This window comes from Helicoverpa armigera, chromosome 6 (genome assembly GCF_030705265.1).
Source record: "Helicoverpa armigera isolate CAAS_96S chromosome 6, ASM3070526v1, whole genome shotgun sequence".
In the NCBI taxonomy this organism is placed as follows: Eukaryota; Metazoa; Arthropoda; class Insecta; order Lepidoptera; family Noctuidae; genus Helicoverpa; species Helicoverpa armigera.
In genome coordinates this window covers 9122375-9149512 of record NC_087125.1, presented here as the reverse complement: position 1 = coordinate 9149512, position 27138 = coordinate 9122375, and the positions used below count along the sequence as shown (strand labels likewise).

General features: G+C 36.2%; 1 protein-coding gene across 2 annotated transcripts; it reads left to right on the top strand.

Moving 5' to 3' along the window:
* The first annotated feature begins 3 nt into the window (after positions 1-3).
* On the top strand, positions 4-27136 carry LOC110381425 (long-chain fatty acid transport protein 4). 2 transcript variants are annotated; one of them, XM_021341765.3, is made up of 14 exons: positions 4-225; positions 17950-18112; positions 20891-21144; positions 21406-21556; positions 22449-22686; positions 22940-23189; positions 23390-23591; positions 23896-24006; positions 24344-24425; positions 24508-24638; positions 24784-24934; positions 25151-25308; positions 25617-25770; positions 26285-27136. In XM_021341765.3, exons 2-14 carry the CDS (start codon positions 18044-18046, stop codon positions 26440-26442), a joined length of 2109 nt encoding a protein of 702 aa, XP_021197440.3. In that variant the 5' UTR covers positions 4-225; positions 17950-18043; the 3' UTR covers positions 26443-27136. The 2 variants fall into 2 exon arrangements, with proteins under 2 accessions (XP_021197440.3, XP_021197441.3); XM_021341766.3 differs by lacking the exons at positions 4-225; positions 17950-18112 and adding an exon at positions 20206-20278.
* The last annotated feature ends 2 nt before the right edge of the window (positions 27137-27138 follow it).

The following is a 27138-nucleotide window of genomic DNA, read 5'->3' as shown; positions in this document are numbered from 1 at the left end:
CGGCCGGCACTCCGCCGATGCTTGCTTCCGTCGACGTTGTTCGTTCACAAAGTCGCTAGCTCGCGCCGCGGTCGCCTGCGTCGACTCGCTCTTGAAATCGAAACCACGCAACGGTAAAAGTTGTGAATTAAAAAAGTTTTCGTAACTATCAATTTTGCGTAATATTTGTGGGAAATATTTCTTTACATCGTCACGGATTGGTGCTGAGATTTCTTTTGACAATTGGTAAGTTAATTTTTTTATAAATTGTTATTCTTTTTGTGTCTGGTTTTGTTTAAACTATATAGGTACCTACTTACCTAATATTTTATTAATTGTCTCAATTAACATACCTAAATATTATTCCATTCTAAATCGGTTAACTGTGTCAAGGTTTGAAAAAATCTTGCATGATGTGTGTATCTAAAACAGTCGTGTAGCATATTATGTCCTCTTTAAAAAAAAATTGACAATAAAACTTAGAGTGAAAGAAAATGTGTCTTCTATAATTTGTAAGAATGCTTTAATTTTTAATTACTTAGGTACTAACAGGTAGAGATTTAATAATAACTCTCATTAAAAGAAATAGGTGCTTAGGTAGGTATATGTTGGTTGCTCTAATAAAAAGTAATTAGGTAAGTAGATAAACAAATGCAGTTGAAATAGCAAGCAGATACTTAAACCATGCTCTGTTTACCAACATACTTAATGAACCATTTCTTTCGATTGTAGCTTCACATATTTTCATTTATAAGATGAGTGAAAATGCGGGAAAATTCAGAGAACACAGTTCACAGTTTTAAATAATCACGCTTCAGATACCTATTAAATAATCTATGTACGATTAGTACCTAGCCCGTAAGTTTTCAACGATCTGACGAAGAACCATACAAACTAAAACTAAGGTAAAACTAACTCTAACTGCTCAACCATAAAAACCTTAATTAAATAATTATAATTACTTACATTCAAAGGCTATTAACTAAGCCATTCATGATTACAATCTCACAGGCTCATTATTACCCGATTGCGCGACGCAAAGGAGGGTAATGTATTTTGAAGTACAGTATGTATGTACGATGGTCTTTTGTTACCTACTTAATTATGCATGTTTACAACAAATCAAAAAATATTCTTCAGAATATTTCAGTATCGCAATGAATTGTGACCGAACGACTATACCGAAAAATTATGATCTTGAGCTCCATATTTAGGCACGCAGGGGCCACATCGTTTAATTTATTGCGAAATGGAACTCTATGAAAAATACTGAAATCAATCTGCAATCAAAATAAAAAGCTGGGAAACAATCATTCTACTACTACGCCCTTCTAAACACAGTTCGATTAAAGATTTTCTTTTATTTTAAAATAAACTAAATCTATACCTATTTACATAAAAAAAGAAAACTTAAAACTAATAAAGCGCGTCGAAAAATTGATCCTCATCGCTGTCACCGAGTGTACCCAAAAGGCTGGCTGCATTGCCACGTTGAACGGCAATGCTTAATCTTTGGGCGAAATAAAAGCCAGCCTTTGGGTCACGAGAAGTGTCAACAAGTGTACAGATTTTCTTTTTAAGTATTTTAATTCCATGTGCATAGGTACTTAACCTACCTACCTAAATACCTAGGCAGCCATACACCGTAGCAAAACAATTTTATCTAAATGATTAGCTATCATTATTAATTACGCAAGTACACTATCAGCAGATAATTGAACAATTATCTCAGTAATTGTTCGCAAAAATTTAATTCTTGACCACGATACCCCCTGATACCCCCAGTCTATCTATGGATTATGTAAATACTTATTAAGCTTAAAAATAGTTTATAATCTCTAAAACGTGATAATGGTATTTGAAATAAATAACCATGAATAGGTAAAATATACCAGCTTACAAAATTACAAAATCATTGTAATCATTTAAGTTGTCATTTTGACAAAAAACTAAAATATGATCATAAATTATCATTTATCACTCTGTTTTTATCAAAATTACTTTAACATACAGTATTTCCTTTTCACGATGTGAAAACTAATTTGCGACGACAAAATAAAACATAGGTAGATATTTATTCATATTTTATTATGTTGTAAATATTCAACCTTTACCTATTCAAAGATACAATGGAATAACAATTGGATAGTCAGATTTAAGTAAGTTTACAAACATATTTCCTTTTTTAGGTAATTTAATATTGGAAACTTTTGTTTGATAATCGGTAGTAAGTTTTCGTCGTTAAAGTCTGTGTGGCTCAGTCACTTAAAGGCTTGCAACGCTGCAAGATGAACTTTGTAACGAAAAAAAACATCCTTTAAACCTGTAATACGGGGTTATTCCATAGAAATGTCTGCTGCAGGATAAAAAACATAATAAAAGGATACGCTGTCCCTTGCAGATTATCAAGACTCACTCCAATAAGTACCTATCTATTTATTTTTAGCCAAGTTCGATGTACTTACACAGTTGCTCATGTGCTTGCAAACAAAAGAAATGAGAAACAGGCAGAAACTCACACACAACAAAAGGATCATAGAACATCATAAAATTAATAACAAAATATTTCTCACGTCGGTAATTGCATTTAAGATTTATTAGGCAAGTCAAAGATGTTTCAGACATGCGCTCGTTTTACTGAAAGATTCAATGCACGTGGGACAAATTTTTAAGAAAGTCGTGGCAAAGATATGACAAAAAGCTATTGTTTTCTGCCAACATTTTTATACTGTGAATGTATCCGAGACTTCTTCAGTGCTGTTAACCTTGAATGGCGATGTGAATATGCATAATTCTTTTGTTTTTATCTTCTCACAATAACTTTTTAGCTCCTGGCTAGATGCATGAACCATGCAGAGCCATAAAAAATACATCATATAATTTTTTTAAAGGCAACGTTTAATGAAGTGCGATAGCGCCAGTTTCATTTATTTAGTTAGTACTTACATAGTAAGCAAGAGAATAAAATATCGAATCGATAAGTTTAAATTTTTTTTTAAAGAATATATCTACCCATAAGGCAGGTAGGTACTTCATTTAACTTTAGAACACGTTTTGTGGTGTCGGTTCATGGTAATTGTAGATCGACGTCATTTTATAATGCGTATGACGTCTGAGACACAGTTTTTAGTAGTAAGCTCGTTGTGGGTTCCATAAATTTTATCGGTGCTTCTCAAAAGTACAGGAAACTCGTTTACTTATAAGCTATTAAGAATTAAGAACTCTGCCTTTATCTTGATTGTAATAATTAACATTATAAGTAGGTAACCACTTACTAAAACACATGATGATAAACCATGTCCTAAGAACACTGCTAACCATAGAAATCTTAACAATAAGAAAGAAAGAAAATAAAGATTGCGCATCAGAACAATAAAAGATTTATATTTTAGAAACCTATCATTTATAAATAATATTAAAAGTTATTCTGAAAGACAATAACTTGGTGCGATACGTCCTAGGTATCTTTTCAGTTTATTTTACTATTAACGTACCAACTACTTATAGGTTGTACCTGTTTTACATTTTTTTTGTAAACTGAAGTATTTTTTGTTACGAAAACTGTGTTCTCTCTCGCTAAATTGCTATATTAGCGAAACAAAGTGCTCTTTTCTTTACATCCAAACTGACTTATCACTGAAAAACTACAATAAATAATTATTTCATTATGAGTAAACCTTATTAGACACATTCACATAGACAATACGTTACTTAGATAATAAATCAAAGTACCTAATCAAACTAATTCATAAAAATTATCTACATACATAGTAGTACATAACTAGTTACATATTCACGTGTGGAATATCTACAAGCTTAGTTGCTATGGCAGATAAATATCTGGTTTTGATTAGGATTAGAGGGCAAACTTTTGGTCGGCCGATAGTTTGTTTGTGCAGTTTGTGCTGATAAATGCAGTATGGAGATGGATGATAGAGGACGCATATTGCACCGATCAGATATTTATCGGCATCAAATCAACTGAAAATTCTAATTGGATTCAAGAATTTTCTTTTTAAAAAATTTGCCATCTATCGAGTTTTTCAAAAATTGTCAGGGTTAGTCTACAGTGTGGTGGGTACCTACTCTTAGAGCTGTAACTAAAATGCAGTAGGGAATTTTAAAAAGAACAAATAGTCTATACCTAGACAACTGCATGTGCATTGTATATGAAACTCATTAGTAGCGGAAATAGGTGTAGTAATAATATAAAACACGTTATGTCACTTGGGTGTGGAGACCAAAATAAAATAAAGTGGGTTGTCATATCAAAATGCATTGTATGTAATGCTTGAGAAGTCGAGAAAAATCTGCATACCTACTTAATCAAATTATGCAACTTCTTCGCATTTTTTAAAATAAGTGAAAATGAACCAGGTGTTATCAGTTATCATTTTTATTAATACCATTAATTATCATAATTACTTAGGCAGATTTTTATATGACGTGCGTTATTATCATGTAGATATGCCATACCAGTACCTCTCGGGCTTATCCGCCCGTGGCGGCCAAACCTTTTGCACGCATCATTTCGGATAATAAATGTCATGGATTAATGTTACGAACCTTAAAATTTTCCTTATGTATTTACTTAGGTATAATCTTCCTGAAGTAAGTATATTGAATTATTACCTGTCACATATGTAATATTCATCCATATTATTTGTAAAAACTGGTGGCTATAAAAATGACACATGGAAATCTTTATAGTAGTAGATTAGAAATCTTTCCCTCTTTCCCTTAAAACCCTTAAAAAAAACCTCGTGTTAGCACGTGTTAATGAAAATAAATAACCTTCTGAAATCAAATCTTCGATTGCAGATGATTATTATAACGTAGGTACTTAATTAGTAAAATTTTCTTACAAGTGCACACCTCAATGAAAACCATACATACCTACATGATTACTTTTTTAAATCTACGCTTTGTGCCCGGGCAACCTAGCTTCGGCATTGGGTATAAACCACCTTATTAGTTCGTAGCCATTTTAGGTTTAGAAGGTATATACCACACGTGCTACTCGTTCAACGACATGGGAAATTTGATGCAACGCCAGCGGTTCCGGGCTGCATCCAGGATGCGGATAACGCCAGTTATGAATGCTGTGTATGACGAAACCCCAGACGAGCATTGTCAGTCGCGATTGTGAAAAATTATTCGCAGTTATTTTCGGTCTCTATGATAATTGGTCAGTGTGTTTGCTAAGAAATTGTGGCCTATGTGATTCTAATCTAGCTATTCACTCAGTTTCACTCGCTTCCCGGGGCATCTTCTTTAAGCATTAGGATAAAATATAGCCTATTTTGCTTAGGAATATAGCTTTCCAACAGTGAAAGAATTTTTCAGTTTTCAGTAGTTTTGGAGCCATTCCGCCTCATTCCGGTACAACAAAAAGAAACTTTTCTATAAAAAGTCCTCCTCCTTTTTACAGAGTCCACCAAAAATGTGTACCAACTCAACATAAGCTACATTTTCTCCAAATTAATTCTCAAGTGGGGAATGATTCATTAAAACCATGAAAACAAAAGTGTCCGTCTTGTCATTGGGCCGTTAATTACTTGTGTAGGTACCGCTGATTACGCGACATAATAATCCTCAAGGCTGAGATGTGCTGGCCACAATGATTGAATGGTATTAGCAGTGGGACCGCACCATTACGTTTTCCATAATCGTACATCAATGCCAATGTTTGTGAAACAAAGGATGCGTAGTACGGATCGTATGATTGTATTCCTTGTCGTAAAAGGTTCATGACAGAAATACCGTTTTCTCGCTAACTTAGAGAGTTAGTTAAGAACTGAAATATTATTTTTTTATGGAATAGATGTTTTTTTAGGAATAGAAATTCACATGCAATTTATATTAATTTATGAGCCTCATAAAACAGCACTTGCGGTATTGTGCTTTTTATTGGGATATTTTCATCAGATAAAGAACTGTCTCTTTTCGTGAGAAACATTTTAAGTGTGGACCTGAAAAAATTCGACTGTAAATACCTAATTAAGATCGGGCAAGTTTAGATGATTATTTCAAGAAAGTATAATAAAGTCATTTGTTTGTAGAAATTCTAGTTTGTTTAGGTATACAATATCTCCATGTGTGAAAATATGTGTAACAAAGCAGGAAGTTTCTTATAAACAGCAAGAACATAACAAGATCAAATAAAAAACAATAATCCTCATGAGACCGATTTCTATTGTTTCTTACGTCTTTTGTTATGTCTGATAATAAGTTGATGTTATTATTTTAGCTGGGTTTGTACCAAAGACATTCAACATCTCTTCAATTTGTACTTCATAATATTATTTAGCTGTGTTCATTTCCGATATTGTTTCGGTGAGTAAGTACTCACCTAGCTACTTACCTACTCAAAATTCAAACAAAATATACGGTAATGTTTTTCGTACAATTTCTACAATTCGTCATATAGGAGACACATTTTTAAGAAACTTTAATACAGCAAGTTCCATCCGACTTCATTTTGTTTACATGTGCAAGGGGGGCTGATATTATATAATCATTAAGATATGGATAAGAAGCTTAAGTTCCGTAAATGTATTAAAAGCAACAGATAAGATAGTTTTCATGTTTTCATGAAGATTTTATTTGCCAAAACAGATACCTAGTTTCTGTGATTAAATCATTGTACCGGATACATTACAGTGCACTTGATGCCCCGAGCGTTAATTCTGTTGATTATCAATCTTTCTGTGGGATCTAATGATAACGTACTTAGCTTATTATCGCACATGTTGTTACCTACATGTTGGTACTTGTATGTGTGCCTCTCGTTAAGATAATTGTATAGACATCTATGTATTTACGGTCAAGAACACTCTATTCACGTACCTTCTAGGTACAATGCACCGTTTTTTGAGGACAATCGTATCAACCAAGGATACCAAATACACCTGGACCTCAATATGTTTGTAACTGATAAGTAGGGCCTCATAAGAGCAGCAGCAAATAATAAGATGTGTTGTTAAGAGACGATAAAGGTTATTAATGATCTTAAACTTCAAATAAATAATCTCATAAAACTCTACTAAGCGTAACGCCATATTAGCATAAACACCACTATTTTTGGTGTTGCTACACAAAGTTGCAAAATCTCACGGACTCTTGGCTGAGCACGATAGGCCTTCGCCATACCTGACGTAATGACGTTCACGAAATATATCATTACGAAAAACTTAGCTATGGATTTTGCCGAAACCAAACGCGGCAATTTAATGCTTGGTATGTTATGTTATATGTAACTTCTACAGTTAACGTTAGTGCACCCCAAAATTGCAAAGTAAAAACTTAAATAAAAAATAACATTACAATTATGTAGATTAGGTTCCAAACCAAAGTATGACCAGATTTGTTGGTGATTTCCTAAGAATATAAGCATCCTATTTATTATAGAATGTTGTTTTCGATTTCGATTAGTGCAAAAAAATCGGGTTAAATCTTTAAAACCCTTGTCAATTTGCCAATTTGAATAGTCATGCACTAAACAAAATAAGCATAAGATTTTTATTTTATTGTGAAGCACGTTTTTAATCACAAAAAATCCATAATCGATACATTATCGAAGGTAATAAATAAGTACCTAAGCCTTTTTTTGGGCAAATCAAAGTTGCTAATAAAAACTTTAAATGGATGACGACCTCTTTTTGACGACAGCACACGTAGTTTTTTGAACACCGTAAGAATTCTAATAAGATCTTTTATGTCATACTCTCAAATTCACATTCATTGAACTTATACGGAGTTGTCAATAGTGAAGATTCAGATACTACGGCTCTTGTTTTGCTTACTAACAACAGGAATTTGATATTACTTGTTTGACATAATTTATTTTCTTTCTTTCTTACTTCTTTGTTTGGGCTAATGTCAGATTAATATCTCAGTAGCTAAGCTAATCAACAAATAAATAGATGGAATATTGGGAACGGGATTAATCAATAAGGTGAATGTTCATTTCCTCCGCAAAGAGTATAAAGGAAACATCTGTTTACTTCGTTTCAAGTTTAAACTTTAATAATGTGTACACAACTTAAGACATGTCTTCAGCAAACAGATTTTCCCTTTTACAGTTTGCTCAGCCTAAGGTTTTGACAAAGTGTACAAACATGCAAATAAACGTGACAAATTCTTTTACGCAAACACTAGAAATTACTTAGGCACTGTTGTTTCTTGAAAGATGATGTTTGAAAATTATATTAGCGTCGTACATAGGTAGGCCTACCTAGCTAAACTGTGCTAATCAAGTAAATAAAATAGGTATCTATAAATTTTCAAAAGGTTAATAGTTTCTGAACATACATATTTTAGAGATACAAAACTGGTTTGTAATATGATTTATTGATCGCCATAAGTATAAGGCAGTCCTTGCGTAGGCCAGAAAAAAAAATCAAAATTTAATTGGTTTGAACTTGCATTAAACTGGTTCTTATTGATCCAAATTATAGTCAATGTATCAATAAATAATCTTTAGCCAGTTATTCAATAAAAGGTACCTAGTTAGCACCTTTGTATAGTCCTCTAATTGACATAGGTATACGAATACAATTTAAATGTGCAAAAAAGTTGCCCTTAGCCGCGAAACTGAGACCGTGTCGTTGCATCGAATGTCAATCACCCGGTGAATGCATAGCGGTGTCAATAACATCCATCTAGACTTATCTGTATCTGTAGCATTATGTCACGTTGTTATCGTATTCCGACTGTATCCTCGGTGGAATATGCAGAAATGTTGATACCTGATTCATCGAAACCACAAATACAATCGTATTTTCTGTGAAAAATCACCACAATAGGACTGCAGCATGTGGAAATCAAACATTCGACTGCATCACTCATTATCGGTTAATACGAAGAACTCTTAAATAACTAGTTAATTAGCAAAATTCAATCAAAGAAGTTTATAAAATATACATCCAGTGAAGTGATATTTTCGCAGACAAGGATATAAATGGCACTTTTACAACGAATTTAATACGGAGGTCTGAGAAAGTTGTGAAAGTATAAAACATCATACACAATTAACAATTTATGAAGAGATTTATCTAAGTTTAAAAGCCTTAACCATGACATAAAATTGCTATCATCGGCTGTCAACAAACGTGGATGTTAAGGCCTGACACGCATGCTAAGTAACCTGAGGTTAACGAATGTGACTAAACTGAGTTTTGCAACCGTCCTTAGTGTTGTTATAGTTAAGGTCAATAACATCGACAAAGATGGGCATAGCACAACCACGTCATCAGACTATCTCTATAACAAAATCATGCATATTTACGTAATCTTATTTTATAGATTATTAATTAAATGTAGCAAGAGGTATTTCTCCAATTTGTTTATTCATGCTTCAGATAAAGAAATTAAATTTTGATGAAGCAGTGAAATTGTGTTGATGAATGCAAAAATTATATGCACGGTTCATCTCACTAAATAATACGTGAATAAGAAAGTGCTGTGCATTAATATCTAGCAGCAAGCAAGCAGATATTTATTAATGTAATATGAATGATCGAAGATGACGTAGAGCTTTCACTAAGCTCGATAGTCGATAAACAACTTTCACATCACTAGTAATGAAATAATGATGGCATCAATAGTTTTTGAGAACATTAAGTTGTTGAATAATCTTACATAGCTAATCTCATGGCGATAAGTCATTTTCAGACACATGCTTAATTTGGTTCTACTGAAACTTTCGTTGCAAGAAAACTTGTTAGTTTCCAATATAGATAAGTCATGTAAACCGATGATGTATTATTTACATGTAAGAAAAACCAGTTTTCGTAAGAAAAAAATAATTATAAAGTGTATATAAGTTTGTCCAAGTAGAGCAACACTTGAAGAATTCGAGCAGTTGTACCAAAACGTAAATCAATAATTACCTACTTTTTACCATAATTTACCTATTTCATACTCTTTGATTTTGTTTGCATGACTGTTCACACTTATTGTTACTTATTGGCTTTGTTTACTTTACTAAGTACTTAAAGGTACTATACTAACTTAAGTAAATTCACAGTATCCGCATACTTATGTGAAAAATACATTAATAACAGTTGAAGGAAGTCAATATTTGACGAATAAACAAACTTAGTATATAATTAACGGTGTTTAAAAATAACGTGGGACTAATTAATTGGCTATTAGCCATATAGACGTGACATGTGTAATTTTATTCAGTGTGAAATACAATACCCTACTGAGAAATTAGGGTCTCTGAACTGAAATGTTAATTACGCTCAATACAAAAGTTACGTGGTGGCATAGTGGGTAAAGTACCAGGACTATAATTTCTGAAATCACCAACCCGCATTGAGCAAGCGTGGTGAATAACGCTCAATCCTTCTCCTTGTGAGAGGAGGCATGTGACCAGCAGTTAGATGATAAACAGGTTGTGATGATACAAACGTAGGTTCATGCTTAGAATTTTCTAGCGAGGTAAGTAACTAAATATTACATGCACATAAATATGAAAATTTGTAAGAATATGTGTTAAACATTTGTAAACGTAAACAAGACATTAGAGGTCAAGTCCAAGGTTTTTGATTAATTTATCATGCTTTTGTTAGACATCTATAAGTTAACAATATTTTGTAATAACAACAATACAAGACTGTTTTCCTACTGCTAAATCATATTGGTATGTGCATAAATAAATTGTTCATATTGTTACATGGAAATGCTTAACTATAGGCAGATATTTAGATGCTACTGACAATTAACAGGAATCTCACAAGATTGTTATTATAAATAATGTGGTAGCCAACCATTAGCGAAGCATAACGTAATAAAATAATATTGTCTCAGGCGCTAATGTGCTAATGAGAAAAGTGCATGGTACTACACACGATGATTTATGTACCTAGACAAAACCTTATTTTAACCATGTCTTTTCTTATAGTCTTGTAAACTTTATGGAAATCAAAACCCGATTCAATTTGAAAAAAAAAATTTAACTTGGATAAATTCAAAATAAAAAGATTAAGAAGAAGAAAAAGATAAATTCAAAAGATCAAGGTCTTTAACAATCCAAAATGGAAATAAGTAAATGAAAAACAGGCTCGTATGACGTAGTTTAAAAAAAAACTATAAACACAAAATATATGTAGGTATGAAATTTTGAATCGAATACTGCATCAACTTGTATGTAATAGGGATTAGAGTAAGGACTTATTAGGACTCCTGAGCGCATGTCTGGAGCAGAGTCAATTTCCGTACCGGTGGAAGACCGGAAAGCTGATCCTGCTCAGGAAGGACGGACGCCCCGCAGATTCACCATCTGCCTATAGGCCAATTGTGTTGCTGAACGAAGTGGGCAAGATCTTCGAGAGAATCATCGCCGACCGCCTTGTTCAGTACATGTCTAGCGAAGGGCCAGATCTGGCGGACAACCAATATGGTTTCCGAAAGGGGCGTTCAACAGTGGACGCGATCATGCGCGTAAGGGTCCTGGCGGAGGAAGCTGTCGCCCGGGGCGAGGTGGTCTTGGCGGTGTCGCTCGACATCGCCAATGCATTCAACACCTTGCCCTGGAATACCATCAAGGAGGCGCTCCGTTACCATGGAGTGCCAGCGTACCTCCGCCGCATAGTCGGGGATTACTTGTCGGAAAGAGCTGTCGTATACCCGGGTCGAGAAGGATGGGGTCGTCGAGAGATGACGTGCGGTGTTCCTCAGGGGTCAGTTCTTGGCCCTCTCCTGTGGAACATTGGATACGACTGGGTCCTGCGCGGTGCGCTTCTCCACGGCGTCAGCGTGATATGCTACGCTGACGACACGCTAGTAACAGCACGTGGGAAGACGTACCGGCAGGCGGCCATTCGGGCGACAGCCAGTGTCTCACAGGTTGTGGGCAGAATCCGACGTCTTGGCCTCGAGGTGGCCCTGCACAAGTCTGAGGCCCTTTGTTTCCATGGGCCGAGGAAGAAGCCACCTCCGGGGTCCAGCATAGTGGTAGGAGGGGTCACCATCGCTGTCGAGTCGACAATGAAATACCTCGGACTCGTTCTCGACAGTCGATGGGACTTCGGGCCGCACTTTCAGCGGCTAACCCCTCGTTTGATGGCCGCGGCTTCAGCGCTCTCGCGCTTGCTACCCAATCTCAGGGGCCCCAACAACTCCTGCCGGAGGCTCTATATGGGGGTCGTGAGGGCGATGGCGCTGTACGCCGCGCCAGTGTGGGCGAACACCCTGGCGGCCCGCAACCGCGCAGCGCTACGAAGACCACAGCGAGCGATGGCCATCAGGGTCATAAGGGGTTACCAAACGATCTCGTTCGAAGCGGCATGTCTCCTAGCCGGATCTCCGCCGTGGGACATGGACGGAAGAGTCCTCGCGTCACTCTATACATGGCGCGAGGAAGCGGTGGGGCGGGGCGAGCGTCTCGCGCCTCGACAAGTTGAGGCGCATAGGGCTGAGCTCCGCCAAGTGTTAATGGCGGAGTGGGAGCAGAGGCTTGCACGACCCACGGCAGGGCACGCCGTTATCGCGGCGATAAGGCCCGTAATGAAGGAGTGGCTGGAGAGAAGCCACGGCGCCCTCAGCTTCCGGCTGACACAGGTTCTCACCGGACATGGTTGTTTCGGAAAGTTCCTGTGTCGCATAGGCCGGGAGCCCACGCCCGAATGCCACCATTGTGGCACCGGCAACGAAGATTCGGCGTTGCATACGTTGGCGGAGTGCCCAGCATGGGCAACGCAGCGCCGTGAATTAACTGCGGTACTGGATGCTGCGGGAAATCTTTCGCTGCCGGCCGTCGTGTCTTGCATGGTCAGCAGCGAAGAAGAGTGGAATGCCGTCGCCTCCTTTTGCGAGGAGGTGATGGTTTTAAAGGAGGCGGCGGAAAGGGTGAGAGAATCTGCTACCTCTCCCCACCCGCAGCAGACGTAGGGGCGTCGCAGGGTGGCTGATCTCCGGCCACCATAGGGCGCGGCCTGCGGACGACAGACTAGGGGCGTCTGTCGTCCGATCAGAAACAGGCCTCGAGACGGTGGCGTTGTGTTGCGCGCGCCTCTCTCAGTGGAGTTACTGTGGCCGCTGGGTGACGGCCACAGAGGGTGACGGGGCCCGCCTTCGAACATCTGGCGGGCCAATACCTGTCGGGGGTGCGGAAGAATGCTTTGGCGATACCCGTGCCCTCGACAACAGGTAATTGGAGGCAACACCAGGTAGGGTTTTTAGCCGGTAAGAGTCCGGCACACCCCTCCACCTGCCCCAGGTGGAGTACAGTCCATGAGGATTTTCCCCCCTGACAAAAAAAAGGTTAATTGGTCAAATTATAATGCTTTTCAGGCGTCAGGTTTTATTAAAAGGTAAGAATCTGAAAGCTCTCCCTTCCTTCTAATTTTTCAACGATACAAGCGGATAATCCAAATAATACGTAACGACAACAGAAATATTTTAAAGAAACATCTTTCGATACTTCTCGAAAACTAAAAGCACGTGCGTGTGCTGGAACAAAAACATTATTATGCAACTTGAATAATATTTATACGCACGTCGTGTATATTCGTGCAGAATACAATAATGCTGTCGAAGAGATGACATTCGAAGCTGCAGGCTGTTGACACTCTTTGGAGGTGGTTATGTCAATACGAACACGTAAATGGACAATATTTTGTCTTGAAAGGCCTGACTAAAGAATTCTTGTAGCATTTATTGGCTCTAGGGGTAGGACAGCCTTTTACTGTCGGTTCAACCGTTGCCAACTGTCCATATTGCTTTCTTCAACTTGTGAAAAACCTTTACAATATCTTCAGCATAACTCATTCTGTATATATGAACGTACTATGGCTGTATTTAAAGGAAGTCAAAACTTTCTCCAATGCGGCATGACTCTCTCAAACCAATTATAACACCTGTGTGAAACTAATAATACTTAGGCGACTGTAATCGTTTACAGTTACCTACGATTACAACCTTGAATATCCAATATTTGCAAAACATGTATCTATCTACTATCTATTCACTAATATACAAACCAAACATAAACTGAGTGCGTTTATTTTCTCTGTATAACGGAAAGGAAACGTATGTCTGAATCGATTGTATAACCATCAATACATTATCTACTTTGATTACATTTTGATAATACTTGATTAAGAAAACGTGCTTTCCAGTGTTGCCATCAAACACAACAGATAAGTAATAATTATGAAAGATAACATTCAATTTGTTTCGATTTCGCTTTCTTTGAACTTGGCATTATGTGGTTATCGAAGGTCATTGACATTCACTTTCATTTGGTGAATGACGTTCCTATTGAATAGAGGTACCTAGTATACGTTTGAACATGAGTCGTTTATGTTCGACTCTCTGTCATCGTCTACGGTGTTCGACCAACAGTTAAATACGAAGCTGTCCTGATTCTCATAATCATAATATTTAAGTTAGCGAATAGGTCTTTGCAACACAAATGCCAATAATTCCTGTAGGTATATGGAAAAGCCGTGCGATTACATTTCTGATACGTTGCGGGATATTCGAGTTTCATGAAAAGGATTAAAATTAATAAAGGAATATCGGGAAAAACAATTTGGTAAAAAGGTTTAAAACGTCTTTACTTTAATATTATAGAACGAAAAGGAAAATACTGATTGGAACTTGTTTTTCCTAAATCTTGATCTATGACATCAAGGTCTGTTTGACAATCATAGTTAAATAGTGCAGCTGATTATTTAATATGATAAAAAAAATCATCTAAAAAGCCCCTAAGTGTACCTATTTTTAGAACTAATTCTATATTATTTTACTTAATGATTTGTTTTCTATATTTAGCAAGAGCCTACCTATAATATACCAACGATCATAATGTGGTATTTGAGAAGTTGCTCAATATCTTCGAGAGATTTTACTTCTCTGTAGAGGTGTTACTGCAAAAACTTTCCAATTTCACCAATTTCAATTGAATTTCACAGTTATTAACTTAGATATTCACGAATTCATCTGACCGTCCTCTACAACTGAGAACATTAATATTTTTGAAACGTTTTTGCCAAAAATTAATATTATTTTTTGTTACGGAGTATTTTTTTGAAATCGTTTTGAATTTTTAATTTAGCGAACAGTGAACTATATAAATTAGTGTTATTACAAAAAAATACAAAAATCTTGGCAGGTAGACATTAGCGTAAAGCTAAAACCTGACTATCTGTTTCAAAACTAGTATTTATAATTATACCTATAAGTATTTATGTATAAGTATTTGACATTCATTTCACATTAGAATTCGCTTAGAAACGATTGGCTTATTCTAATGTATTTCTCGATAAAATCTAGCAACTTAAAAAAAAATCTGCCAATATCTTTAGTATTCTTGTATCAAGACTCCAACTGACTCTATTCACAAGATCTGCCCAATCATCTTATAAAGTAGCTATCGAAGAGCCATGACCGACCATTCACAATATAATAGGAGAGACCTTTAGTACTTTTTCCATTTCGAAAATCATGAAGTCCTTTTTTCCCGACTTCCCAAAAAGGAGGTTCACAGTTCGTCGGGATCTTTTAAATCTTAAAATGATTGATAAAGAAGGACGAATCAGTGCACAGCTTTAGATATTTGATTTGCTTGAAAATAAAATATTGTGCAGAATTCCTTAATCTACTATTGTGTGCTAGGCTAATATATGCATAAGCTAAAGTGATTTATTAGGTACTGAACATTTCCGGGCTGACTAAGATCTAATATTTATTTTCGACAAAATTTTGAGAACTACGCAAAAGAAGCCTGAACTGAACAACGTACATACAACGTATATACAACGGTTTTCCTGAACCTTCCAAAGTACTTATTTAATATACTCAGAATACAATTGTTGCAATGTTTTTATTTTCTGTTTGCCTAAGTTTGTTAGGTAATTGAAAACCGTCTTATTAATAGACTTGCAGTAAAGTTAGGTACTCTAAGTTTAACTACGAAAATATTTGTCATTCCTGGTGTAATTTTATAAATAAGACTATAAAAGACTAAAGACAAAGTTAGAACGAAAATATGATAAACATTTCTACGGTTCATGTAGTGAAAATGCCAGCTACACGTAGCAAATGCTACGCACGTTGATTGCGAAAACTGTAGCCACAATTACGCGGTAAAAATTCTGACGGACGCACACAATGTATGCAAGAGTTTTATCTGTACTGAAACAATGGTTGTTATACAATCGCGATAACAACCCATACACATAGTTTAATTTATTATGCCATTAATTGTCCATGTTCCGGATTTGTGTAAAGTATGAAATAGCCTTTAGTATTGTTGTATTGAGTTTTCGAAATATTTTTTTTTGTGGAAGGACGTTTGTATTCAGAAGCCTCGTTGTTTTTAATTTTAAATATGGAATGATCGAATTGTGCTACAGACTTTTTTGTTAAAAAAGCGAGATTTAAAAAAAATATTTAATTTTATTTTTAAATCGAGCTTGTTGTATTTCATAGTCACTGTAATATAGACATAGGTCGGTTCTGGCAGATTACGTATGTCATAATAGAAACTTGATATTAATATTCAAACACGTTGATTTCTTCTGATAAGCATTACGATTGAATCTTACATAAGCATTTGATAAAAATAAAAGATAATACATACGACCGGTGCATGTTACGTGTTTTAATTAACTCATACACACTGATATTTTCTTATCTATGACGGTAATAATTCTAGTTAATAGTAAAACAGACCTTCACAGAAATGACATTGATTTTATTTTATCTGTTCTAAACATAAAATATTAACTTAAGCAGTTAGAGTTCATTAACAATAGTTAATCATTGCTTATAACTACATATTTATAAGTTCTGAGTGTTATTTTAGCCTCATTATTTTATACATACTGGCCATACAAAACCAGAATAAATGAAGCATGGCTAATATTAGACATAGAGCAGGTAAATATCTAGTAACAATTCACAAAGGTGCAATCACAAAGAATTGCACATTTCACACACGAAGACAGTAAAGTCACAAATGTATGTTTACAATGATGTTTCACAAAACCACAACCGGCGGGTCATGAGTTCATTTAAACAATGTAGAATACAACTACATAGGTACACACATACATAGGCAGACAAAGGTTGGATGTAAAATATACAACAATACATATACGTATGTACGTAACCGCAGTCGCTTCTTCCGCATTTACCTACTGTCATTACGAAATCATCCGCCTAGCGTTTTCCCGACTATGTTGGGTTCGGCTTTAAGTCTAATCGGGTGTATTTGAGTACCAGTGTTTTACATGGAGCGTCTGCCCATCTGACCTCCTCAACCCAGTTACCCGGACCATCAGATACCCCTTGGAACCTAAGACTGGTTGTCAACTATCATTACGAAATACGGTAAACAAATCGTATCATCACATAATGAGTGTAAGGTGCACCACTATTGTCATATGTGATGCAAGATGCAAGTTATCTGTGTTGCATCACATGCAATAGCAGTAAATGTGACAGTTACGGCATTCGATTCATAACTATTGGGTATAAATGCGACAAAGTTGCATGTTTCTCTGTTCTGTTAGTTTGAAGCGCCTGTCAAAAATTGTTGACCTCCAAAAGAACCGCCGTCGCTCTATGGTCGGTAAGAAAAGCAGGTACACTTAGGTTTCTGAACCTCACGGGCTTATACATTTTTAAGGCCTTTCAGAAGTAGTGAGAGTACAGAAGTATTTTCCCTTGAAATAAGCTCTTTATTTAGCCTAAGAGAACCTTCTAACAGCAAAGAATCAGCCCACTCGTGTTAACGATGACAAAACAAATAGTCAGAGCAATCGATACAACAGTTACGTTTCGGATCAACGCCCATTTTTCATATGCATTACTAACAGACAGTTACATTTTATTTATTTGTATATTTAAATCTTCGATTATATATGGATGACATTTGTCGTATTGTAGTTATGTAGATTACAACATTGACTTCTGTATTATTTGTTAATCAAATAATTTTGGTTGTTTCAGGTGGCAAGAAAATAGAGCTGTAACAGAAAATGGACTTTAAAAACTTATAAAATAACGTTCAATTGAAATCACGCAATCAAGAAAAGTAGTGAAAATGTCGAATGTCGAGATGGTAGTCGACAACAATATGAATAAGACTGACTTCGGGAACCACAAGTTTGAGGTAAATGAGCTTTTCAGTTTATTTAAGTATTACTTTCAGTTCAGGTATTTTTTCTTTCTAGATAACTCGGTGTAATCTAATAGCCTCCCCGGGAATGATATCGACGTTTTTGTGTAGCACGATTTCAGAAAGATCTTCTAGTTTCAAACATTTTACATGCGTGATGTAATACAATAATTCGAACTATTTTCTATATTTTTGGGAGACTTCACATGTGTGTATTAATTAATTGCAACTACCTATAGCATTAATTAAATACTGAGTCTCTCACATTCATTAGTATGAAGCCCCACCCATCCATGGACGAACTATAAAACGAGTTGGTCATGAAAAATACACAGATGGAAGTTGCACTATAAAGATTTTTTGCAACTCGGTACGGGTTCTACTAATTAATTCCGTTTTGGTCTAATCTTAGAAGCATAGCTACTTAATACAGTTTTTTTAATAATTTCGTGCGTCATATTCGCGTTTTTTAAGATGCGTTATTTCTTATAAAACTAAGAATTAATTAACTTTTGGCAAATAAGTGTAGGTTGTAGTGTCAGTTTCACTCGAATCGTTTTTTTTACATAATTTTGGAAATTGATATTTTATTCAAAATATTTTTTTTCTGACAAGGAAATACTCAAGTTCAAGGCACAAAATCAATGCCTCATAAATCACAAAAGGCTTAAGAATGTGGTTATTTATTAACAAGACGTTTTGTTAAAAAAGTTGCTAACATAACGAGTTCGTAAGATGGCTTTTTTAAAACTTGTCAATGTTTACGAATCGTTTAACTATTTGGGCCCAAGTTCATCGACAACGTAAACATCCGTTTTTCTTGAAAAAACTGTTTGCTTTGAAAATTGGACGTGAAAATTCATAGTTGTTTTGTGAACACTGACTTTTAGGTTTTTTTTTAAAATGTAAATACCTAAGTATATTATTGAATAAGCAGGTCACAATTACAACTAACTATTGTTGTTCTTAAACGTATTGTTAAGAAATAATAGGTAATTACTAAGTACTTACAATGATTTTACGACGTATTTATGTAGTCGTTCGGTCAACCTTTACCTACCTATAGAAATTTAACACCTACTTATTTGTTGTTGTTTTGGATAAACACCGACTTAGGGGCGCAGGTCATTGGTTTTGTACAAAATATAAGAAGACATGAAAAATAATATATTGCTAGTTTTCCTTTTGGTGCCTGTGGACAGGTGCAGGCGCACAGGTGTTAGGTACTTCAGGAAAACCCACGGAAAGCCATTCTCTCTGTCGTTTACCTACTTAGCCGATTAACGACTTCTTTTTCTTTTTAAACTATAAAAACAACTTTAACAATACCTACAAGCTTTTGTTTGTATTAACAACAATTCAGTACAAAAACGAGAGCAAATATTATAAAGCAACTTTGAAACATAGTGCAATTTATTACGAGATGCAATAATTATAAATGGATTAGGTAATATAGGTATGCCTGCCTATCTATGTGGAGGCATAACACTGTTAAAGATTGAAGGTACAGATATTAAGTAACTAAAGACGTTGTCTTTTCTTTGGTTATCTCATAAATCTTTACGGACATTAAAATTAAAACTTGTTTTTGGCAGCCTAATTTATCTTAACATTGCTTTACATATTACTCAAGGTTCAAAGTTAACACTGTTCTTAATTGAGAGTTACCTTGAAAAGATATCCAACAAGATTGTCAGTTACCCATATTCAATATAGAGGTTTTATTAAAAAACACAAAATTAAAGCCATTTAGTCGCTGAAAACTACTGAAAAGTAGAAACAATTAATTTTGCGGAGTTCAAGGAAAAACATGTTCAAAATCCAAATTCCAAAGTTAAACTCGTCAAAATTGCTATGTATATGTTCACTATTGTTTACCTTATATCATAAAACTAGGTACGTCAAGGTAGTTTTTCTCATGGAGGCAGCAGTACGGGGTTATTAAGATCATAATTCTATTATTCATTAGTGTTTTCCGGTTTTAAGTCGCAGTGTTCGTAAGACTCGCGTGGTTACAGGTTGCAAATTATGTAGAAATAATTCTGTAAGAAAGAGCCTATCTGAGTGTTTTTGGGTTTTTGTGTGCATTCAATGTGTTGTTTTGTTTTATACTTACGTATACAAATACACGGTGTACCTACATTTTCCCTTTCATTTTAGGTAAGTAAGTATGTATTGTAGTTTCAAAGGTCACTGACGATTGTGTTATAACCCAATTTTTGGTTGTTTTCTCAATTAATTGCCCTCGCGTCTGGGGGGGGCTTAATGTTATAAAGTGGACTTGTTTTTTAGACGTTCTAGTCTCGGGAACTATCATTGTTTAGCCCATTTATTGAGCGAAGCTTCTGGCTTTTACTTTTTATCCGAGATCCTACGGGACACGGATGAATACGAAAGCCGGTCTTTAGCATAAAAACTACAAGACATAGGTGCTCTTGATCTTGAGCGCATTATTATTAGTCATTCATAGTTAATTGCTTCAATTTATTGTTCAACTGTAGGTACTAGTTTCTGATAAACTAAGACGGATATGATACGCCGTAATTTAAACCGGATATGTCCATTCTAAAGAAGTCAAGAACAAATCATCTCAAGCGTCAATTAGCACTAAAATCCTAAATTGCAAAGTCCATAAAATAATCCAGTGATAACCGGACAATCTTATCATGTACCGTAGCGTACACTCACGAATATTTTGTTTATCCGATAAACGGAGTCAGTAGCTGTCAGTCGCGTAGGCAACTGCTACACGAGTTTTATTTTATTTTTCAGTTGAAGAACGGTGACGCTGACTTAGAAAAGGGAAGAAGTAGATCTGTGAAGACTTCTTCGAATATACCTTGGAGTAAAATTGCCATCGCGATGTTCGCGTTGGGCGTCCTTGCCGGCGCGTGTGCTGTTACCTGGGTCTTCCAGGATTGGCAGACCAGTTTACAAGTGTTTGCTATATTAGCTGTGGTGTACTGCATAGCATTCTACTGGAGATGGATCTACGTAGCCATCAGAACAGCACCCAGAGATTTCTCGTAAGTATTTGTATTATTTCAAGTTTGTTTTAGTTACGACTGTGATTGTTTGAGTGCTTGGTGTGACATGTTTCATGAAAGTTTATATTAATACTTATAACAACAGAACGATTTACCTGCGTGAGATTTACGTAGGTACCTATTTCGATGGATTTCTAAGCTGAGAAAGCGTTTGATATTTTCTCATCCGGTCTATCGACTATCAGATTCGCATGGCGATTGAAAGGACCGATTTCAAACAAGTTTTATTTTCTTTTTCAGAGCTCTGTACTGCTACTTCAAAATTTTGAGGCTGACGAAGAATTTCACAAATAAGAACTGGTCGATGCCGGACATCTTCCATCAATTGGTGATCAAACATCCTAACAAGGCTTGCTTCTTGTTCGAAGATGAAACCTGGACATTCCAGCAGGTAAACACTTATCTTATATTTATATTTAGTTTCCTTTGGAGTATGGGATCTTCACGCGAGGTGATGCGCCGTGACTTCATTTGTTTTATAGCACCATTTCCTCGTCAAGTCAGAGTGCACCTTGCTGTGCAGTCACATGCCATGTGTACATTTGCTAGACAGATAGGGAGTAAATTATTGTCCATGCGTCCTTCGTTAGGTACATTTGGCGTCATTTCTTTAGCGACAATCTCAAGAATGACATCATTTTACGTAGTCACCAGTGGTGATTGTGATTTATCTAATATCTAATTAATCCACGTACTCAGTGGTAATAAAATATCTAGATCCTATTACTTAGAACTGAGATAAGTAGCAGAAGTAAGATTAACGCCACACGCGGATTTTAATGTTAAGGAAAAACGGGTCCATGCTCAGGAAATATCCATTATTTTATATGACGGTACCTGTGTATTATCGTGATCTTAAAGCAGTGCATGCGTGCAGAGAATGAGAACACGCCAATTTCCGTCACTTGACGTTAATAACTTCCGACGGAAAGCTATAAAAGGCCTTTCAAATATTGCCTCTGTCACTTTAACCCGGATCATATTTTGCACAAGTGGGTTACCTTAAACACGCCATTTTCTTTTCAGTAATGTTTTCCCACGATGTGAATTAAGACTGAACAAAATCTACCTGCGATAAGAATCGGTCATTGACCCGGAATTTTTATTTTTATTTATTTGTTAACCTTCGCAAGCTTAGTTTACATCTTCTGTGAGGCAGGCTTTGTATGACTTGAAGTTTTTTGAACCGTAGCTCTTACGAACATCAAACAAAGAAGGTACTTAACCCACCAGGTATTCTGGCAGAAATATTTTTATTAATGACTTCTAATTCTCAATTTCAGGTGGAGGAATTCAGTTTACGAACATCAGCGGTCCTAAAAGCTAAAGGTGTGAAGCGTGGAGACACCGTCGCCGTGATGATCGGCAACTGTCCTGAGATGCCGTCCATCTGGCTCGGCGCTACGAGGATAGGCGCAGTCTGCCCCCTCATCAACACCAACCAGACTGGCAACACCTTACTGCACTCCATCAACATCGCCAAGTGTGATGTGGTCATCTACAGCGACGAGTTCCAAACAGGTTCGTTGATTACGTAATAATTTTATTGCTATCAATATTTTATACTTACTAAAATTTGTGACTTTGAAAAACTGGTTGTTCAAAATATGTGTCGAAACAAGGGTCAAAGTCAAGCCATTAATTATGCAGTTGCTTATTAAAATGATATATTAAATGGCCTCTTATAATTTTGAGTCCTCTGGAAAATCAGTTAACGTAATGGCCCTACTCTTGAGTTTCCCCAATGTATTCTCAAAGATTTTTTCTCTTCCAGCATTCCAGGACATATCAAAAGAGATCAACCCTTCAATCAAGCTGTTTAAGTTTACCCGTCGCCCCCTCAACACGTCTCCCGATGCTGTGAGGGTAGTAGAATCTGAAAACGACTTCACTGCAATGCTGGAGAGTACGAACCCAGCTCCTTGGACACAGTCAGATGGTGAAGGCTTCAATGGGAAACTGCTGTACATCTACACTTCTGGAACTACTGGATTACCGAAAGCAGCCGTTATTTCTTCCTCACGGTACGTGAGCTCTAATATAGTTGGATACAATCGTTACTACATACTTAATTACGAATTTAAAGCGCCCTAATTACATAACTTTTACCATGTCAGGGTGATACCATTCATTTTCACACTCTAAATTCAATGTTAAACATTGCTTCGGTAACAGACAAAATAATGGTTCATTCCGGTAATCTCGACTATTATTTCATTTTCAGTATGGTGTTCATGGCATCAGGCGTCCACTACCTCGGCAGCTTGCGAACAAGTGACGTCATCTACTGCCCCATGCCTCTATACCATTCCGCCGGCGGCTGCATCACGATGGGCCAATCCTTCATATTCGGCTGCACCGTAGTCATCAGGACCAAATTCTCAGCTTCGAACTACTTCCCCGACTGCATCAAATACAATGCCACGGTGAGAGAAAGCTCGGTGAAAGTTTCACTGCACTAATGTGCCACAAAGCGCAAGCAGATGCAGAGAAATCAAAACTTTATGCGCTTGCACAGGTCGATCGTTAACAATGAATTACTGTCGAGATGCAGGAGAAAGTTTGGGATATGATGTTTAACTTTAGCTTAAGCATCATGGCGTCTTTGTTTGTGATTTCTACAATACAATACACTTCTATAAACATCTTTAGTAAATGTTAGTTATGGCCGTAATTTCAACGAGGAAAGCTTTCACAAGTTAATAAAAACACATTTTCTTCCAACATTAGGCTGCCCACTACATTGGAGAGATGTGTCGCTACGTACTAGCGACTCCGCCCGCTGTCACAGACACGCAACACAAAGTACGAACGGTCTACGGAAACGGAATGAGGCCAGCGGTAAGATTATTATGCCATTATTTCTTGCATTACCTATGGTGAAAGTCGAAATGTCGATCGGTGGAACGGAGCAGTTGTATGGTGTTTTTGCCATTGCCGTTGTCTTGAATGAGTGTAACAGCATTTATGCTAACACTGATCATCATACATTATTTCCGCTACTAGGATACTTTTCATTGTATGAAACTGCGCTGAGTGCGGCTAGTGCTGCCCCGGGGTTTGTGGGACTACCACGGGCAAATATTTTATTATGCTCAATAGAAGGCATATTTCCCCTGATGCTGATGGAGACAAAATAGTTACTCATATGTTTATAACAGTCTTGTTTTGTTTTCAGATTTGGACCGAATTCGTCAAACGTTTCAATATCAAGAAGGTTGTTGAATTCTATGGAGCTACTGAAGGAAATGCGAATATAGGTAGGATGCAACTGAATTGCAGACCTAAGAAAAAGTTTTCGTTTAAAAAGGTCTCGGTAATAAAATATTTTCTTGGTTTCAGTTAATATTGACAACAAAACTGGAGCCATCGGTTTCGTATCTAGAATTATACCAGCAGTGTATCCCATCGCCATTCTCAAAGTAGACCCTGAAACCGGAGAGCCAGTTAGGAACAAAAAAGGATTATGTCAGGTTAGTAGAGCCTATTAAATTATTATCAAAACAACCTCATACCACATTGCTTTTCGAACTTGGAAGGGGGTTAAAATCTTTGCTAATGACCTATCATTTATCCTTGACACCATCTGACTAATTCAAATTACTTTTTAATTTTTAGTTGGCAGCACCCAACGAGCCAGGAGTGTTTATAGGAAAAATCAAACCGAATAACCCATCAAGAGCGTTCTTGGGCTATGTGGATAAAGCTGCTTCAGACAAAAAGATTGTCAGGGACGTTTTCAACTATGGAGACTCAGCATTTATTTCAGGTTAGTTAAAGTGTCATATTTCTGGGGGTTAAATCCATCGATTAAACCTAACTGTAATTATAGTTTAGAATCCTGTAGAATCTGAAGACCGTCCGATATTTTATTTAAGTCTTTGTTGCATTTTTGAAGTGTTTTTCGAAAGAGGAAAGTTTTAAATAATTCCACCTTATGTACTAAACTGCATATAGGTACTTAATAATTTTATTGTTTTCGCAGGGGATATCTTAACGGCTGACGAGTTCGGCTACCTGTACTTCATGGACCGAACGGGTGACACGTTCAGGTGGCGAGGAGAAAACGTATCTACTACTGAAGTGGAGTCTGCGATCTCCAGGGTCACTAACCAGAGGGATGCTGTCGTTTATGGTGTTGAGGTAAGGGCAATGTTTACTGCTAGATGATGATCAGTTTTTGAGATACCTAAGACATTTTTCTTGGATTAAAAAATTCTTAATAACTTTGTAACTTGCATAAACTTTATATGACCTTCACATAATTAAAAATTAAACAACCTAATTACTGATACCTTATCTGGAAAATCTGGAAGAGATCTCTCGGAAGACCATCCCCCATGTCAACTATTTCATTTGGTTCTAAGATCAAAAATGAAAAAAAAATGTTGTACCAAATGAAGTAGGTACATCTACTTATCTATCTATATTATCTATTTATTCCTAAACAGATACCCAACACCGACGGTCGAGCAGGCATGTGCGGCATTGTAGACCCTCAGGGAACACTCGACTTAGACAAGTTAGCGAAAGATATTGCGAAAGACTTACCCAAGTACGCGAGGCCCATATTCATTAGGATCATGACTAGCGTTGACATGACAGGTGAGTTATTTAGAATACCCACTAAGTAGCTATAGTTCATGATAAATAATGGAACTCATAACGTTAATATTGCATTAAAAGAAGATTTAAAGGGACTTATGCTGTACATACCGAATTAAGGATTGTTTGCGTATCGATATCTTTTGTTTTATAGGCGTGTGACATTGTCAGTTGTGAAACAAAGGTCCCCGAGGGACGGCATGCAATATTATTATGACAAACACACATCTACTTTAAAGGTGTGCGTTGTTACAAAGATGTTAACAATATTTTCTTGCGATTTAACTATTATTTTCTGGACTGGATCTACTGATTTGGGTTACAAGACCTTGAAAGTCACGCCCTTAATAAGTAGGTAACGGGAGGAAACCACCAGCCCCAACTGCGTCCCCCAATTTTTTCTGGCCTTGAAACAGAAATAACTGATGTCATACGATTAATATTATTATCTACATATTTGGGAACAGCAATGCCACATGTATACGCATCATTAATTCTATTATTTTGTCAACAGGAACCTTCAAAATGAGGAAAGTCGATTTGCAGAAGGAAGGTTACGACCCGTCGGTAGTCAAAGATAAGCTATTTTATTTAGACCCAAAGACAGGAAAGTATACGCCTCTAGGAAATGAAGAATATGAAAAAATTATATCGGGACAAATTAGACTGTGATTTAAATTTATTATTAATTTACTTAAAGATATTATTGTGCCTTTATTATGTGATAGAAACTGTTAAGTGCAAGTACTTGTGAGAATTAAACAACTAAGTAATCGAGGTAGGTTAAAATCATGTTAGGGATATTTTTCGTTAATTAATGACTCGATGCCAGTGTTTGCTGTTTACTATATTATCTTCCTTTTTTAAAACATTGTTAGAAAAAACTATAAACAAAAGTGAATAGTTAAAGGGTATAGCGCAGCTATACCTGTCTATATACGAGTGTAATATACTTACAACTATTTATAGGTACTTATAGGAGTTGATTATTACGTTTAGTAGTAGTTAAACATTCCTTACCACATATCACTAGATAGTCAGTGTGTTGTATTATTATATGATTCCAACTGTATGTCCTAGTTAGGTCGTCGAGGGTTTGGTAATCCTGTAACATAAGCTCAATTTTTATGCCTTTTAATGACAACAAAGGTATTGTAAGTAAGTTAAATTATATAGTTACGTAAGAAGTAATTTCTGTTAATTAAGGATACTGAATTAATACATTCAATATAACTAGTAGATCTAGGTATTGTTTCTATTTACTAGCTGGATTATGTACACAATTTTTTGTAATTAGTGTGTAAGAAACTATGCTTATATTTATGGACAAAAGGTGTATGAGTAATAAATGATTTATAAATGATTACT